Below are 12,209 nucleotides of genomic sequence, written 5' to 3'. Positions count from 1 at the left end.
AAACCATTAAGCACATTATTATAAGACTGACCAATAATAAAACTTGGTAGGCTTAATATATTGCCTAGAAAATAAAACAGATTACAACTACATTAAAAAAACTACTCATACAAATCGAACAACCCAGAAATATAAATCAAGTAAATCCAATGACTAAAAATTAGAAGAACAATAATTACAATAAAATAGACTTGTTCTATATAAAGCAAAAGCTTATTTAAAATATCAAGAAAACAGATGATGGCAAGGTAAGGGAGGAAGTTGTTTTTAAACAACTTTAAAAACAATAAAGAAGATACAAAACAATAAGATAACATTTATAAACCATAATCTGGTGAAAATTTAAAGGACTGATAACATCCTGGGTTGATAAAGTGCAACAAAGGAGATAAAGATATACCTTTATTATCATGTGGGTAGAAATACTAACTGGCAAAAAGCTTTCCAGAAAGCAATCTGCTAATATTCAATAAGATTTAAAAAGTAATCCTTGGACCAGCAATTTTACTTACAGAAATTTACTGAATAGAAATACTTATACTATATATAAAAATAAGTGTACCATATGGGATATTCACTATAGTCATGTATAAGAACAAAAAATGTATAAATCATCTAATATTCACTGAGAGTAGTAAAGTAGTATATGATCATATTATAAAATACCACACAATCACTAAAAATAATGAAGTTAACATGTTTATACTCATGGAAAGATCTTCAAGACTTACTACAAAAAAAAAAAAAAAGAGAGAAACTATGGAACAAAATATATAGCAAGAAAAATTTTAAAATTATATCTATATATTTGTACTTATAAATATAAAGAGATAGGAAATAGATGATAAGGAACAAATCTAACCTTGAGCTGGTTTACTCTAATGAAGGAATAATGGATGGAAATAGTTAAATGGATCTTTAAGATTTTCTTTCTATACAGTTCCATTAAGCTTGAAACTCTAAAATAATTTAAAGTTTTGTTTGTGTAATGAAAAAGTTTTAAGTATTGCATGAGATAATACATTATACAATGTTAGACAAAACAGGACATCTATAACTAATGAAACTCTATCACTATGAAGGTTATCTTCATAATTAGGATCATAACATTTTAGTGACAAAATGGCTTTGAGATAATTTGCTTATAATTTCCCATTTTACACAAGGTAAAATTGAGGCCCAAAAAGTGAGGTTTGGATTATAGTCAAGTGCAAAATATTTAAAAGGAAAATATACAGGGTGGAAGGCAAGATGACCTACTAGATGCAACCAGGTGGAACAACTCCCACTGAGGGGCCAAGAAGACTGGCGAGCCCTAACATCTTCAGAGGGAAAGCACCAAGAGTGACACAGGGAAGACACAGAGGCTGGGTTGAAGGAGGAGAAAGCTGGGAACCCTATCCAGAGCTATTGCACACTTGGACTTGTTCCTGGGCCTCAATGGCTTCAGGGACTAGGTGAATTGAACTGGCAAGATGCAACCTTTTCTTGCCACAGGCCTCTGGAACCCAGGCAGGAAAAGACCCCTCAACCACCACAGACACTTAAGTTGGCAGGCAGAGGGGCTTAGAGAAGTGGTAGGGGCAGCAAGCCAGCTGATGTGGAGCCCAGGGGGTTTGGTACCGGAGTATGTGCAGCAGAGCTGGCCAGGGATGGCTATTCCCCTAGGCTCAACGTGCTCCCACTGGAGACTTTAGCTCTAAGTTGAACTGTTTGTCCTGAACTCTGCAGGGCAGTCTTGCCCATTAGACTAGCTGTTTTAACCTGAGCACCCCTTGATCTGCTGGTATCTCTGGAAGCCCCAATCTGGCCACGCCTGCTTGCAGGGCAGCCGCAGGTGCCCAGGGGACCTGCATTGGCAGACTGTGCCTGACTGGCAGAGAGCTCCAGCAGAGCTGTCTCCACAGCCATGCACCAGCCCAAGCGCTCCCTCCCCACACTCCAGCTTCCCCACGATCCACAGCAACTCCACACATCTTTGCGGTGCATGTATGCATGGCCAGCTTTTGCTTTCCTTGCCCTACCAGCATGTGAAAGTGCAGTCTGCCCAACCTCCCACCACCCACCGCCATTGCAAAAAGAGCCCTGGCAGACAGAGAACCAGCTGGCCCCACCCCCGTCAGTGGCTGACTTTTGCACTAAGATTGCCACTGGAGTGGAACTAAGTGCAGATAAGAGAGGATTCTCCCCAGACCTGAGTGACCACTCCTGCTTACAGGGGCACAGAGAAGGCACCCACCTTCACCCACAGGGGCCCTGCCCTGGAGCCAACACCACCTGCAGTGTGATCATGCACAGTCACTAGCAGGGGCTTCCCACGCCCTCTCCACAGCTGCACTGCCTCCCTCACCTTGGTTAATGCAAGCAGAAAGGTAGGCACTCTGGTACCATTTAGTACCCTGACACAGCTGCTGCTACCACTGCTGCTGGGACACGCAAACAGGGATGAATCCCACTGTAACGGCACTATGAAACCCTTTGGCTAACACCGCCTATCCAAGGGTAGCGACCAGCGGTCACAGAGCACCTTGCCCCTCCCACCCCACCCACCCCGAATGACCTATGTGTGGATTCCTAACCACAGTGGATTCCTAACCCCAAGGAGCCAGAGATCAAAGTTGGGGCCCAATACGAGTCCCCAAGAGTTAGGCCACACAGTCCAGGATATGGGAGATGAGCGCTGGCCCACTAAAATCTTCCAGAAACAAAAGCAGTTAACTAAATCCACCTTAAACCTCAAACATTCAATGTCATTAAATAGAATAAAAGGAAAAACAAAAGAAACATTGAAAGGTGAGCAACCTCAGAAACTGAAGATAGATAGGCCCAAAAAGATGAGAAAGAACCAGCCCAAGAAACCTGAAAACTCAAAACGCCAGAGTGCCTTCTTTCCTCCAAACAACCGCATAACCTTTCCAGCAAGCAACCACATTGACATGGGTGAAACGACAGAAATAGAATTCATAATATGGATAAAGAAGATAATAGAATTCAAAATAAAGATCACTGAGCTACAGGAATACATTAAAAGGCAATCCAAGGAAGCTAAAAGTCATGATAAAACAATGCAGGGACTGACAGACAACCTAGTCAGTATAGAGAAGAATGTAACTGATCTGATACAGCTGAAAAACTTACTACAAGAATTTTATAATGCAATCTCACGTATTAATGGCAGAATAGACAAAGTGGAGGAAAGAATCTCAGAGCTTGAAGACTTTTTTTTCTGTTTTTAAAAATTTTATTTTAAGTTCTGGGATACTTGTGCTGAACGTGCAGGTGTATTATATAGGTATACATGTGCCATGGTGGTTTGCTACACCGATCGACCCATCATCTAGGTTTTAAGCCCTATCTGCATTAGGTATTTGTCCTAATGTTTCACTCACTTTTTACCCCACGCCCCAACAGGCTCCAGTGTGTGATGTTCCCCTCCCTGTGTCCATGTGTTCTCATTGTTCAACTCCTAACTACATATGAGAATATGTGGTGTTTGGTTTTCTGTTCCTGTGTTAGTTTGCTGAGAATGAGGGTTTCCAGCTTCATCCATGTCCCTGCAAAGGACATGAATTCATCCTTTTTTTTTTTGTATCCTGAGACTTTGCTGAAGTAGCTTATTAGCTTAAGGAGCTTTTGGGCTGAGACGATGGGGTTTTCTAAATATACAATCATGTCATCTCCAAACAGAGACAATTTGACTTTCTCTCTTCCTATTTGAATACGCTTTATTTCTTTCTCTTGCCTCTTTGCCCTAGCCAGAACTTCCAGTACTATGTTGAATAGGAGTTGTGAGAGAGGGCATCCTTGTCTTGTGCCAGTTTTCAAAGGGAATGCTTCCAGCTTTTGCCCATTCAGTATGATACTGATATTGATTCACATTCAGTATGATATTGGCTGTGGGTTTGTCATAAATAGTTCTTATTATTTTGAGATACATTCCATCAATACATAGTTTATGGAGTTTTCAGCATGAAGGTGTGTTGAATTTTATGGGAGGCCTTTTCTGCATCTATTGAGATAATCATGTGGTTTTTGTCATTGATCCTGTTTATGTCATGGATTACGTTTATTGATTTGCATATATTGAACCAGCCTTGCATCCCAAGGATGAAGCCAACTTGACTGTAGTGGATAAGCTTTTTGATGTGCTGCTGGAGTCGGTTTGCCAATATTTTATTAAGGATTTTTGAATCAATGTCCATCAGCAATATTGGCCTGAAATTTTCTTTTTTGGTTGTGTCTCTGCCAGGTTTTGGTATCATGATGATCCTGGTCTCATGAAATGAGTTAGGTAGGGGTCCCTCTTTTTCTATTGCATGGAATAGTTTCAGAAGGAATGGTACCAACTCCTCTTTGTACCTCTGGAAGAATTTGGCTGTGAATCCACCTGACCCTGGGCTTTTTTTGGTTGGTAGGCTATTAATTACTGCCTGCCTAATTTCAGAACCTGTTATCGGTCTATTCAGGGATTCGATCTCTGCCTGGTTTAGGCTTGGGAGGGTGTATGTGTCCAGGAATTTATCCATTTCTTCCAGATTTTTTAGTTTATTTGTGTAGAGGTGTTTACAGTATTCTCTGATGGTAGTTTGTATTTCTGTGGATCAGTGGTGATATTCCCTTTATCATTTTTTATTGCACCTATTTGATTCTTCTCTCTTTTCTTTTTTATTAGTCTTGCTAGTGGTCTATTTTGTTGATCTTTTCATAAAACAAGTTCCTGGATTCATTGATTTTTTTGAAGAGTTTTTCGTGTCTCTATCTCCTTCAGTTCTGCTCTGATAGCTGTTTCTTGTCTTCTACTAGCTTTTGAATGTGTTTGCTCTTGCTTCTCTAGTTCTTTTAATTGTGACGTTAGCGGGTCGATTTTAGATCTTTCCCACTTTCTCCTGTGGGCATTTAGTGCTAAAACTTTCCCTCTAAACACTACTTTAGCTGTGTACCAGAGATTCTGGTACATTGTGTCTTTGTTCTTATTGGTTTCAAAGAACTTATTTATTTCTGCCTTAATTTTGCTATTTACCCACTAGGCATTCTGGAGCAGGTTGTTCAGTTTCCATGTAGTTGTGCAGTTTTGAGTGAGTTTCTCAATCCTTAGTTCTAATTTGAGTGCACTGTGTTGTGACACACTATTTGTTATGATTTCTGTTATTTTCCATTTACTGAGGAGTGTTTTACTTCCAATTATGTGGTCAATTTTAGAATAAGTGTGATGTGGTACTGAGAAAAATGTATATTCTGTTGATTTGGAGTGGAGAGTTCTGTAGATGGCGTGGAGTTAGGTCTGCTTGGTCCAGAGCTGAGTTCAACTCCTGAATATCCTTGTTAATTTTCTGTCTCATTGATCTTTCTAATATCGACAGTGGGGTGTTAAACTCTCCCACTATTATTGTGTGGGAGACTAAGTCTCTTTGTAAGTCTCTAAGAACTTGCTTTATGAATCTGGGTGCTTCTGTACTGGGTGCATATATATTTAGCATAGTTAGCTCTTCTTGTTGCATTGATCCCTTTACCATATGCAATCCTCTTGTCTTTTTTGATCTTTGTTAATTTAAAGTCTATTTTATCAGAGACTAGGATTGCAATCCCTGCTTTTTTTTTTTTTTTTTTTTTTTTTGCTTTCCATTTGCTTGGTAAATATTCCTCCATCCCTTTATTTTGGGCCTATGTGTATCTTTGCACGTGAGATGGATCTCCTGAATACAGCACTCCGATGGGTGTTGCCTCTATCCTATTTGCCAGTCTGTGTCTTTTAATTGGGGCATTTAGCTCATTTACATTTAAGGTTAATATTGTTATGTGTGAATTTGATCCTGTCACTATGATGCTAACTGGTTATTTTGCCCATTAGTTGATGCAGTTTCTTCATAGTGTTGATGGTCTTTACAATTTGGTATGTTTTTGCAGTAGCTGGTACTGATTTTTCCTTTCCATATTTAGTGCTTCCTTCAGGAGCTCTTGTAAGGCAAGCCTGGTGGTGACAAAATTTCTCAGCATTTGCTTGTCTGTAAAATATCTTATTTCTCCTTCACTTATGAAGCTTAATTTGGCTAGCTATGAAATTCTGGTTTGAAAATTCTTTTCTTTAAGAATGTTGAATATTGGCCCCCACTCTCTTCTGGCTTTTAGGGTTTCTGAAGAGAGATCCACTGTTAGTCTGATGGGCTTCCCTTTGTGGGTAACCCGACCTTTCTCTCTGGCTGCCCTTAACATTTTTTCCTTCATTTCAACCTTGGTGAATCTGATGATTATGTGTCTTGGGGTTGCTCTTCTTGAGGAATATCTTTGTGATGCTCTCTGTACTTCCTGAATTTGAATGTTAGCCTGTTTTGCTAGGCTGGGGAAGTTCTCCTGGATAATATCCTGAGAAGTATTTTTTCTAACTTGGTTCCATTCTCCCTGTCACTTTCAGGTACACCAATCAAATGCAGATTTAGTCTTTTCAAATAGTCCCATAATTTTTGGAGGCTTTATTTGTTCCTTTTCATTCTTTTTTCTCTAATCTTGTCTTCGTGCTTTATTTCATTAAGTTGATCTTCAATCTCTGATATCCTTTCTTCCGCTTAATGAATTTAGCTATTGATACTTGTGTATGCTTCATGAAGTTCTTGTGCTATGTTTTTCAGCTCCATCAGGTCATTTATGTTCTTCTCTAAACTGGTTATTCTAGTTAGCAATTCCTCTAAACTTTTTTCAAGGTTCTCGGCTTCCTTGCATTGGGTTAGAACATGCTCCTTTAGCTTGGAGGAGTCTGTTATTATCCACCTTCTGAAGCCTACTTCTGTCAATTCGTCAGACTCATTCCCTGTCCAGTTTTGTTCCCTTGCTGGCAAGTAGTTGTGATCCTTTGGAGAAAAAGAGGCATTCTGGTTTTTGCAATTTTCAGCCTTTTTGCGCTAGTTTTTCCTCATCTTCGTGGATTTATCTACCTTTAGTGTTTGATCTTGGTGACCTTTGGATGGGTTTTTGTGTAGATGTCCTTTTTGTTGATGTTGATGCTATTCCTTTCTGTTTGTTAGTTTTCCTTCTAACAGTCAAGTCCCTCTGCTGCAGGTCTCCTGGACTTTGCAGGAGGTCCACTCCTGACCCTGTTTGCCTGGGTATCACCAGCAGAGGCGGCAGAACAGCAAAGATTGCTGCCTCTCCTTTCCTCTGGAAGCTTCGTCCTAGAGGGGCCCCTGCCAGATACCAGCTGGAGTGCTCCTGTATGAGATGTCTGTCGACCCCTGCTGGGAGGCGTCTTCTAGTCAGGAGGCACGGGGGTCAGGGACCCACTTGAGAAGATAGTCTGTCCCTTAGCAGAGCTCAAGCGTGGTGTTAGGAGATCCGCTGCTCTCTTCAGAGCCAGCAGGCAGGAACCTTTAAGTTGGCTGATGTTGCATTCACAGCCGCCCCTTCCCCCAGGTGCTCTGTCCCAGGGAGATGGGAGTTTTATCTACAAGCTCCTGACTGGAGGTATTGCCTTTCTTTCAGAGATGCCCTGCCCAGACAGCTTCTGAAGGATTTAGTCTGTATCTCAAATAAAGATCCTCAACAAAATCACAAAAATTACTATCCTGTTCTAAAAATATATTAACTGTATATTTTTCAACACTTTCTAAGAAGCCTATATAATTGAACCATAATAATTCTCTCTCTCAATTAATTGCTTTTACAAAGCTCTTCTTCAACATTATGTCTTAAGCTATACCCAAAGATTGCTATTTAAAAAAAAAAAAAAAATCCTGGCCGGGTGTGGCAGTTCATATCTGTAATCCCAGCACTTTGGGAGGCTGAGGAGGGCAGATCACATGAGGCCAGGAGTTCAAGACATGGTCTCGAACTGACCAACATGGTGAATCCCTCTCTCTTCTAAAAATACAAAAGTTAGCCAGGCATGGTTGGTGCATGCCAGTAGTTCCAGCTACTTGGGAGGCTGACGCAGGAGAATGGCTTGAACCCATGAGGCAGAGCTGGCAGTGAGCCAAGACTTCGCCACTGTACTCCAACCTGGGCAACAGAGAGAGACTCTGTCTCAAAAAAAACAAAACAACAACAACAACAACAAAAATTCTAAGTAAAAAAAGGCCTCTGTGTTTTCTAATATCTAAAATCTCTAAAATACTGTCCAATGTGTGTTCTCTTCTGGAACACACGTAATATGAAAACTTCTGTAAAAAACTTCTTTCATAACTCAGGCTCAAACACTAGTTTACTTCCTAATGCTAACAATGCAAAATAATTTTGTTCCTCAACCCCAGAGACATTGGACAATGTCCACAGACATTTTTTATTCTCACAATTGATGGGAGGGAGTGCTGGAAGGCAAAGATGCTGCTAAACATCCTAAAATGCACAGAACAACATCCCACACAACAAAGAATTATGTAGCCCAAAATGTCAGTTGCTGAGGATGAGAAAGTCTAGCTATATAATGAGCTACATAATCCACTGTCATTATCTCTTTTGGTGACCACTGGAATGTTTAGAACTAAGTCAGCTAACCCAGTGTTTGCTCTCCCCTCTTCATTTGTCACTTTTTTCCCCACTACAACCAAGAATGCTATAAGACATTCCAGTTAAATTTTCTGGAAAAATACAAGAAATACCATTTTTAATACCTTTCCAGTAGGGAAAGAATTATACTATAACTGTAAATATTATGTTAAATCACAGAACAAGTAGCATTTTATATTTGAAAAATATGATGCTTCTTACCTTAAATAGACAACGACATATATATTCATATACCATATGTTTTAATGAGCTGATAAGTGACTGGATTCTCTGTTCTGTATTTTCAGAATCCTGTAGATTACAATTGGAAATTCATTAGAAAATTTATAAACATTTAAAAAGTACTTCTATAAATTGTTCCTCCAGATTCATAGCTGATTCTGAAATAAGTATCTTTTACCATCAAATTCAAGGGACTAAACAAGTGCTTTAAACTTGTACACTAATATAATATTTAAAAAAACATACCTTTCTTTAATGTATAGAGTTAAAGCTTTCAACAAATGAAAATTACAATCAATTCCCAATAATGCAACGTAAGTTGAATTTTACCATATCACTTTGATTCCTATTGGCATTAAAAATACTATCTACATCAATCTAGGTTAAGGCCATTTTAATTTTTTGTATTGTAATTATCAATCCAACCCTAAAACAATATGACAAGAATACCTTATAAAGAATTTTCTCATTCTCAATATGGGAACCTCAATGATCTTAAATCATGGGCTGCAGGATGAATAAGGATGAACAATAACTTTGAAATTGATGCTGTAAAAACTCACATACAATTTTAGTTTTTGATCTGATATAATAATTCCATTTTGCAAGATTGTAATAATTGAAAAACATGTTATTAGTGTCTATTTCCTTTGATTAAGGAAAAATTGTTTGGTATAGAAATGCAGGAAGGGAAGGTTGTTCAACCTGTCCTTTTCCCTTAGTGTGATGTAAGTTTTATATCTCAGAGAGCATTTGGAGAATACATGTCTTGCAAAGATCAATTCTGGTCTAATAATTGGACTAAATATGCTTGCATCCTTATGATTTATAAATTAATACCAAGAAAAAACCTAGTAAAACAATTTTAATGGCTTAGAAAAATACATCCAGGATCAGCAGAGAAATGTGTGAAGTTGGTTTAAAGAAAGCATTATGAACTGGAACTCAGATGCATTAATCCTAGGCTTCTAGCCTTGTAGTAGTATGTTCTAACCAAGACAACTAATCATTACTTTAGATAGCAAATACTTGTATTCATTTCACTATATGTTAACAAAGATCACATGTGAAACTGAGACTTGGAATTCCTAAAAGTCACTCTATAATAAGACACAGTACTGTACCTACAAGATCCAGTAGATTTTCTAAACAACAGAAAGAAAGTTTTGTACTCTACATAGATTTGTGACTGCTTCAGCCAATACAATACAGCAGAAATGACACAGACCTAAGGCTGTGTTTTAAAAGGCTATTCAGTTTTAGCCTTATTCACTGAAATACACAGTTAGTGCCCTGAGCTAAAAAATAAGAAGTCCATCCATCTACTCAGTGCTGGTAAAAAGCCAAGCCTCCTGCAGAGGTGCTGCAGTTGGCAGTCCTGTCATCAAGTCCTCCCACCCACAGCATCAGACGGGCAAGTGAAGCACCTGCCTTAGCCCCTCAATTCTCAAGTCCTCCCCGCTGAGGTCCTAGACATTGTGAAACAAACAAAGTCATCCCTGCTGAGTCCTGACTACATTTCCAACAGAATCAATAAGCATAAGAAAATGGTTTTAACCAGCCGAGTTTGGGATTAATACGATACTCAACAGAAATAAATAGAACAATGTGCATATATAGGAGGTGGTTAAATAAAGTATGGTATAGCCTCACCATCTCTTAAACACATTAAGTTTATATTCACTGATAGGAAAGTTGTCCATAATACACTAATACACTTTTAAAAGCACAGTATTGTATCTTTTAGTTAAAACAATTTGTTACCCTTTAATACATCCTTGTCTCCATTAGAATACATGCTTGATAAGGCAGTGGACACTTGTATCCCCATTATCTGGAAAGTTATGGCCTTAAACAACAAGGACATATAATAAAATGTTAAATGTTTTTTCCCCAGGTGATGATATTATGGGGATAATTCTTATTTTTATACCTTTCAGAATCACTGGGTTTTAAAAATGATTATTACTTATTCATTTACACTCAGAACATAAACTGTTTTCATTAAAAAGACTGTCACATTGGGACACCTTGTTAACAATATAAAAAGAAATTAAGTAACTAATTTCTTTATATAGCTTAAAAGTGTTACATGTGGTCTTTTGGAACATAATTCTATGAAAGTTTGCTTAATAATTTTTATTAAGTACTCTCCCTAGTAAAGTGATCCCTGTAATTCAATGTCAGGTACAGAGTAACCAACAGCTTACCTGTTTGTTTTGTAGAGCTCGTTGGAAAAGTCGGAGAAAAGCAGCCAAACTAAAACGGTACATGTTATTAATTTTGGACAAATCAGAAATAATGAAGTACATCTTGCTGGCACTCTCAGCAAGGGGGAGATATGCATCCCGTTCCTATGGATCAAGATATCAGTAGGGGATAGGGTGGAAACACCTTAGAATTAGTGCTCTACTGCCACCTAAAGACTACAATGTACATATCTACCCAAGTAAAAAAAAAAAATCTTACTTTTCCATAAACATAAAACAAATGAAGATAATGAATCATGGTTTCTAACTAAAAAAGATAGCAAAATCTAGTTTTTCTTCTTCATTTTTATAAAACTGCAGACAACATATGTCTTAGTCTATTAAGGCTACCTATAACAAAACACACTATATTGGTTCTGCTTTTATATAACAGAAATTGATTTCGCCCAGTTCTGGAAGCTGGGAAGTCCAAGATCAAGGTGCCAACAGATTTGGTGTCTGTTGAGAGCTTGTTTCCTGGTTCACAGAAAGAACTGCTTCTTGCTGTGTTCTCACTTGCCGGAAGGGGCTAACAAACTTCCTCGGCCCTCTTTTATAAGGTTACTAATCCCACTCATGAGCGCTCTGCCCTTATGACCTAGTCACCTTCTAAAACCTCCACCTCTTAATACTATTACACTGGGGATTAGATTTCCACATATGAATTTTGGGGGTGATGAGGACACACAGATATTCAGACTGTAGCAATATATTTTAAATACCTTTCTACCTGTCAGTTGACAGAGCTAGAAGGGGTCCACAGATTGGTCTTAATGAGGACCAAGAGCACTAGTATTAGGGGAAAGTGGGTAAGATGACAGTGGTAAATATTTGTGATCAGAGAATAGATGATCCAGTTTTACATTTCTAAAGAGAATCAGTTAAGGTAACACAAGACAGCACAACACTATAAGGCTATCTCTGATGTGGAGAAAAGTTCGAACTGAGTATAGGATTGGTGACAATAAGAACACTGATGGAACTAGAGGTAGAGAAGACGACTCTAACAGGTGTCCACATTAGGATAATAAAGTACCCAGCACTGTTCATTGTAAGCATGAAAAGAGCCAATAACTATAGCTTAGCGCTTATAACCCTTTTAATTAGTATATGTAACTTGCCTTAACTTAAGAAAAGTTCCAAGAATAGCAAAGATATTCTGTAATACTCATTTTCAATATACTCATTTCCAATTTCAGTACAAAATTGCAGCTCTATCTTAGATCTAACATTATGCCAGAAATC

At 38.4% G+C, this 12,209-nt stretch overlaps 1 protein-coding gene across 7 annotated transcripts in view; it reads right to left on the bottom strand.

The window, feature by feature from the left end:
• DYNC2H1 (dynein cytoplasmic 2 heavy chain 1) overlaps positions 1–12,209 on the bottom strand; it is a 349,828-nt gene that overhangs the window by 197,063 nt on the left and 140,556 nt on the right. For 5 of the 7 annotated variants that reach the window (XM_050758858.1, XM_050758861.1, XM_050758859.1 and 2 more), the window contains 2 exons: positions 10,926–11,069; positions 8,695–8,784 (listed from right to left, as the gene is read on the bottom strand). In XM_050758858.1, coding sequence (XP_050614815.1) covers positions 8,695–8,784; positions 10,926–11,069 — 234 coding nt within the window. The other 2 variants (XM_050758865.1, XM_050758863.1) reach the window with 2 other exon arrangements.

The sequence above is a fragment of the Macaca thibetana genome, chromosome 14 (genome assembly GCF_024542745.1).
Source record: "Macaca thibetana thibetana isolate TM-01 chromosome 14, ASM2454274v1, whole genome shotgun sequence".
Taxonomy (NCBI): domain Eukaryota; kingdom Metazoa; phylum Chordata; class Mammalia; order Primates; family Cercopithecidae; genus Macaca; species Macaca thibetana.
The sequence above is the reverse complement of the archived record's forward strand: the minus strand, read 5'-3'. Positions and strand labels throughout refer to the sequence as shown.